The sequence below is a fragment of the Bombina bombina genome, chromosome 6, assembly GCF_027579735.1.
Source record: "Bombina bombina isolate aBomBom1 chromosome 6, aBomBom1.pri, whole genome shotgun sequence".
Classification (NCBI taxonomy): Eukaryota; Metazoa; Chordata; class Amphibia; order Anura; family Bombinatoridae; genus Bombina; species Bombina bombina.
In genome coordinates, this window is record NC_069504.1 from 380,328,978 (window position 1) to 380,335,931 (window position 6,954).

At 35.4% G+C, this 6,954-nt stretch overlaps 1 protein-coding gene across 1 annotated transcript; it reads left to right on the plus strand.

Annotated features, from left to right (window-relative positions):
* The first annotated feature begins 735 nt into the window (after window positions 1-735).
* Window positions 736-3,111, plus strand: LOC128665085 (putative nuclease HARBI1). Its single transcript, XM_053719834.1, has 4 exons — window positions 736-1,680; window positions 1,968-2,046; window positions 2,624-2,925; window positions 3,015-3,111. Exons 1-4 carry the CDS (start codon window positions 1,014-1,016, stop codon window positions 3,017-3,019), a joined length of 1,053 nt encoding a protein of 350 aa, XP_053575809.1. The 5' UTR covers window positions 736-1,013; the 3' UTR covers window positions 3,020-3,111.
* The last annotated feature ends 3,843 nt before the right edge of the window (window positions 3,112-6,954 follow it).

The window sequence follows — 6,954 nt, forward strand, 5'->3', positions numbered from 1 at the left end:
GTATTGAATTGAACGCTTTTTCAGCGTCGATCGAAATAAGCTCAGAGTCTACTGGATTACTCACTTTAGGAATTGATGCATCCTTTAAGTTGTTATAAAAATCTAATACCAAAAAAATTTCCCTGATCTTAGCTGCAGAGTTTCTTTTATACATGAAACCTGCTTGGTCCTCATGTATTATAGTGGGTAGAACCCTTTGTAGCCGGTTAGCAAGTATAAAAGTAAGCAGTTTATAATCGGATTCTTTCTTAGGCCTCGCTTCCATTGAGTCGTAATTCAGTTTGCGTGCACTCGCAAACCGATAAATATGCTGTCGGAAGCAATATCGTTTATCGACTGTTTCCAATGGCGCGTTATACCTTAATATCGGCTTCCGGACTTCGGCTGCCGAAAAGATTTTCGCGTCCCATAGAAAGTAATATAAGCCGTTAATCGATAAATTATACCAGGTTTTTATTGAAAGCGCTAACCGTTAATACACTGTCGGAGGCTGTCGATACATTGAGACATATTACCCCCAGCTCAACTAGGTGTAAAGGAGGAAAAAAGAGCTTTTTGAGGCCTGTTTCTCATTGAAATTGAAAATCAAAAAAAAATTACATATAGAAATATAATTTTATCTAATAATAATCTTCTCCTACATGTATATATGTATGATAATTGTATATATATATTTGACCTATATAAATCATATAATTTTAATAATTACTTTTAACTGTTATGATAAAGGCTGATATATTTAAATTGAAAAATATAATAATTACATTCAGTGTCTTTGAATTTCCGATATGTAACTACATATATTTTGAAATTATAGTTCATATCAAAAATAAAAGTCATGAGTAAGTATATACTTTCAAACTGTTCATTAAATTAAGGATTAGATGAGATGAAGATAAGCCCTCCCCCCCATGTTATTCATTGCAATCACCAGTTTCACATATGTTAACAAGCAACACACAGCTATAAAAAAAAGACCACACCTAGCCTAACCTCAGAACAGATATTTCAAAATGCAGGGTGAGAGAGAAGCTGACAATGCTGAAGTTAGACAGCGTAGGCCTGACATCCCCAGAGTGAGGCTGGATATAGAAACCCTGAATGAGCAGCAGGTGTTTGAAAGTTTCAGGCTCAACAGGGAGAAAATATATCAGTTATATGCCCTGTTGCAAGATAGGCTGGAAAGCCAGGGCTATTCAAGCAGGGCTGTCCCTGGAATGACCAAACTACTAGGGGCACTTCATTTTTTGGCTTCTGGATCCTTTCAGGTGACAGGGGGCATTGTAACTGGGGTGCATAAGTCCACTCTTTCTAAGCATCTTTCAAAAGTTATTGATGGACTTTATGATAATTGCAGAAAATTTATTTTTTTCCCCACATCACCCAGAGGTTGGCGTGATGTTAAGAGGGACTTTTTTCTTTTAGGTGGCATACCCAATGTCCTTGGGGCCATTGACTGCACTCATATTGCCCTAAGACCCCCTGTGCGCAGGGAGATAATATTTAGAAATAGGAAACACTTCCACTCCTTAAATGTGCAGATTATATGTGATGCAAACATGCGCATATTAAATGTTGTGGCAGGGTTCCCAGGAAGTAGCCATGATGCCTACATCCTCAGGAATTCTGGTGTGTGGAGATTGTTTGAGACAAATCAAATGCCTGAAGGACATCTCCTCGGTAAGTGTTTATGTATATATTATGATGCCTTCATGTGTTCAATATTTTGACATTTTATTGTTTCATTGCTTTATAATCCTTTATGTATGTGTCTAAGGGGGTGAAATTGATTAAATAAATAAATTGTTAATCATTTAAAAGATATATATTAACTATGTCATAGTAAGACATATGCATAACATTATTTTATGTCATACATTGCTTTATGGAAAGATGTGTGTTTATCTATCTATCTATATCTATATCTATATATATATATACTGTATATCTATGCATTCATATTTTAGCAGATTCTGCATATCCTCTTAAAAAATGGATTTGGACACCATTGAAAGAGAACCAGGTTGTTGGGCCTGCTGAATTAAGGTAAAATATATATTTATTTTCTGCTCATGTGTGTCAGAAATATTGATTGTGCCTTGCAAAATGCTCACTATAATCTGTAGAAAAGTAGGACCAGTACACACTTCATAGGAATGTCCCTTTAAATCACTCTTGGGTGAATGTAGGTGCAAACCTGGAGGACCTCCTTTTCCAAAGTCCCAGTAAATGTAATGAAATAGAACACACAGGTAGCACTCTATGTGGAGCAACAGCACCTTTATTGAGCAACGTTTCGGGGCTCCTGCCCCTTTATTAAGCTATATATCTGTGTTTGTGCACATACATTTGTTGCTTGATTATCTTGTGTGTGTGTGTATATATCACTATCACAGACATAACAATGTTGTACTGAGTGCCTTTAAAGGGACAGTCAAAATACAAATCATCTATTATCAGTGAAGCATTTATAAATCTCTCTGCTTCAATATAAATATATTTATATATATATAAAATGGTTTAAAGATTTATAAGATCAAACCAGGAATGTAGTTAGCTCATTAGTATTTGATTTGTCTTCACATTATATATTATAATCATATTTCTTGTTCTTTTAATACAGATATAATGAAGCACATATCCGAACACGTGCTATAATAGAACGACTGTTTGGTGTTCTAAAAATGCGCTTTCGCTGCCTGGACAGATCAGGGGGGGATCTCCAATTCAGTCCGGAAAAAGCTATTAAAATCATAGTGGCATGTTGCTGTCTACACAACATGGCACAGGAGCATGGGATGTTGAACGACTTACTTCCAACACCACAGCCCCCAGGTGAAATCTTTGAGCCTGATGTAATTAATCATCCCCAACCCCTCAATGCCCATTTGGAGAGATCTGCAACTATTCAAGAATTCTTTTCAGGTATTTTTATAGTATTGTAATGAGACCTTTTAGTTATTTATGATTATGTTTTTTAATAATACACATTTGTTTCTTTTAATGTTTTACAGATTGAAGATTCTCAGAAATGGAATACCACTCCCCTCCCTCTCTCCTCATCCCTATATTTACCACATTTTCCCTAAATAAATGTATACTTTACTCAAATATAGTCATGGTGAATGTTTCTTTATTTCCAGCTATGTACTAATCAATGCATTCATCTTATGATTTATGTATAACATAATTATCTAAAATATCATTTTAATTATATTCCAAATATGACTTTGTTCTCTTGGTATAATTATTTAAAGAGCAGCTATGCACTCCTGGTTAATAAAATTGAGTACATGGGTGAACCAATGACAGACAGGATATATACTGTATGTTGGCAACAATAAACAGCTCCAACATAGGTTCTATGCTGCTCCTGATCTTACCTAAATAAAACTATAATCAAAGGATACTAAGAATATTAAGAAATATAAAGAATATAAATATATTAGATTTGCTTTTAAATATATATGTTTTAGCAAAATAATGGAATTTATGTCACTTTAAAAAAAAAAAGGAAGAGTGTGTTCACAATAAAACATTAATGAACCAGATAAATCATTCAAATCCAATCAACTTACATATGTACTCATAATCAATTTAATCCTTTTATGTTTCTTATTTCAATCATGTATTTAAGTTTAGGAGCCATTCCATTTAATGCTCATCACCTGTGGTGCACTTGCTGATTGTTGCCTACATTTAGACAACAATCATCAAGCGCTCCCCATGTGCAGATTCAAAATGGGTAGATTCCTAAGATAACATTCCTGTTTTATTAAATTACAGATGATAATTAAGTTAAATAGATTATAGGATTACATATTTAAGTATATAAATACTGCATGCTCTAATTCCTGAGTTTTATTTTTAATAGGCTATCCCTTTAAGAAATATATCAGATGCTCATTTCAAAGAGACAAATCCAGATATAATATAATCCTTAAAATAAAGATACATTATCAATACATACAATCCCCTGAGATTGCACACTTGAATGGCATGGTTACCTCATAGAAAATAATATAGAAAAATAAGTCAAAGGAAAAAATCTTTTTATCATGAAGATGAGTTTTATTATTACAGATTTACCCTCATTCAAATGTAATTTTCAATGTGAAAATCATATTTATTCAATACAAAACGATGACACATTAAAGTTATAATGTGTCATAGTACTAATATTTATAAAATATATGTAATGTCATGTCTGCTAAAGCAGATAATACATTTGCAATATTTAGACTATTAACCAAAATACATAAGTGCTTAATATGACATACTTCAAGAGATATGAAGTATTGTCTTTAACATGGAGTTATTGAAACAATTTAAAAGTGCATTGTGCATTGGTCCCAGGGAGAGTCTGTGTCTGTTCATATGATGTCAATTAAAATGTATTAATCACCTCTATATCATGGCAATCACATATATGTTGTGTATACACCAGTGCTTAAATATCATAAAGATACATTTATCTAATTATTCTAAATATTGAATAATAATCTTGACAAAAAGGAGTGCGTTAGTCATGATAGGTATATATTTCAGATATTACATTCCACATAGGACTATAATGAATGCAAGGTATTTGGCCATATCAACAGGAAGGAATATTTACTTTTCAACTCTTCTATAACTGTATAAGCCTTATTAGCTTCATCTGAAGGAGCAAACAACATATGCTTGTGGAATATAAATCATAACATTTACACATGTCACGTTGACCAATGTTAGATAGCATATACTGTATAAATTTCAGACACGTATCCCCAAGTATTCTTAAACGGCATAATATCCTCAATAAAAGGACACATACATTTATCAACAATTTACACCTGCATATTAATTGACATCATGTGAAATAAAAATGAATAAAGCTGTTAATGTTTTTGAAAATAAACAGCTATTAAAACAATTTTGAAATATATTTTCTAATTTTGATTAGAAAAATATATGCATATTTATGAGATGGAAATCACACTTAAGAAAGTGCTTCATAAAAAAATTAGATATTATATATCTTGAAAGAATTTAAAAAGAAAAATACTTCTTAATGCTTGCGGCGGGATTTGGCCTTTGGAGGAGAGGTACTTGGGATGGAAGTGTGGCGTCTTGGGCGACGCACACCAGCTGGCTGGGAGGCTAAAAGATGTGATTCAGGGTCCTGCAGGGAGATAACGGAGGATGCGAGTGAGGAGGGAGTTTGCGGCCTATCTGCAACCCTCTCCACTGCCCCTGCCAGGCGGACGAGTGCAGCATTATGTATGTCCATCTGGCTCTGTAGCCTCCTGAAATCCTGCTGCTGCTGGAGCCTAGTAAGTCTAAGCTCCCTGTGAATGAGCCTCAGTAGAGCATCCTGCTGGGACTGCGCGGGGATATTGGATTCCATGGGGGGCACTTGTGGCTGTATAGGTGTCTCCGGCACATATTCCTGGCTCTGTGTGAGGTTGTCGTCACTCAGTCTTGGGGACTGTGTGGGTGGCTCAATATCCAATTGAGGACAGACATTGGTGGGGGGTGGTGGTGATTGTTGTGGTGGTGGTAGTGGTGGCGGCATTTGTTGTGCCATGGGAGGGTGCTGAATGTGTTGTTGAGGTGGCATATAGTACATATGCTGCGGTGGAGGATGCATCTGCTGATGCTGTGGTGATGGAGGATGCATCTGCTGATGCTGTGGTGATGGAGGATGCATCTGCTGATGCTGTGGTGATGGAGGATGCATCTGCTGATGCTGTGGTGATGAAGGAGGCATCTGCTGATGCTGTGGTGGTGGAGGATGCATCTGCTGATGCTGTGGTGATGAAGGAGGCATCTGCCGATGCTGTGGTGGTGGAGGATGCATCTGATAATGCTGCGTTGGAGGATGCATCTGATAATGCTGCGTTGGAGGATGCATCTGATAATGCTGCGTTGGAGGATGCATCTGATAATGCTGTGGTGGAGGATGCATCTGATAATGCTGTGGTGGTGGAGGCTGCATCTGATGATATGTCCTCCCAGATGAATATGGGGATGGGCCAGGAACATTTTCAACCTCATAGGCCAGTGGCTGTTGCTCATCTCCTTCAAGTATGCTGAGGTAGGAGTATCCAGCTTCAATAACATCCCCCTCCTCCTCCTCACTGAATTCCGGAACATCACTGGCCTCCGGTCTTGTTGAGGACTCATACTCATGTTCCAATTCTGAAAAATAAATTGTAATTATAAATTAATCTGATGAAACATCTAACATTTGAAAATCAATTTTATAGATATAGTTTTATATATATATATATATATATATATATATATATATATATATATATATATATATATATATATAATTTCTGTATGAACTTAAACATATTTAACCAGAGGTGTATATTTAAAGATTGTGCCTCTAAGCGACTCTTTGTATTACACATAGTCCATATATATGATATAGATAGAAAGAATTTAAATCTATACCCTTGCTTGTTTGAGCAGATAGCCACTCCAGAAATCAGGATGAATATATCCACTACAACTATGTTAAGATGCCATTAAAGGGGCAATGAAGTACAAATTAAACTTTCATGATTCAGACAGAGCATGCAAATTTAGTCAACATTTAATATTTTACTCCTATTATCATATTTTCTTCCTTCTCTTGGTATCTTTATTTGAGAAGCAAGAATGTAAAGCTTAAGAGCCAGACAATATTTGTTTCAGAACCTGGGTTGCTGTTGCTTATTGGGTGGCTAAATGTAGCCACCAATCACGAGCGCTAGCCAGGGTTCTGAACAAAAAATGCAAAGTCTCCATAGCTTACATTCCTACTTTTTCAGAAAAAGATACCAAGAGAACAAAGAAATATCTATAATAGTAGTACATTAGAGAGTTGCTTAAAATTGCTGCTCTATCTGAATCATGAAATAAAAAAATTGGGTTTACTATCACTTTAAGTTACTGTGCAAATTAGACTTTGAACCATGT

Coding starts and splice junctions, on each gene's coding strand:
- LOC128665085 (XM_053719834.1), top strand. CDS start 1,014: ATGCAGGGTGAGAGAGAAGCTGACAATGCTGAAGTTAGACAGCGTAGG. Junction 1,681..1,967: donor GCCTGAAGGACATCTCCTCG/GTAAGTGTTTAT, acceptor TTCATATTTTAG/CAGATTCTGCATATCCTCTT. Junction 2,047..2,623: donor GTTGGGCCTGCTGAATTAAG/GTAAAATATATA, acceptor CTTTTAATACAG/ATATAATGAAGCACATATCC.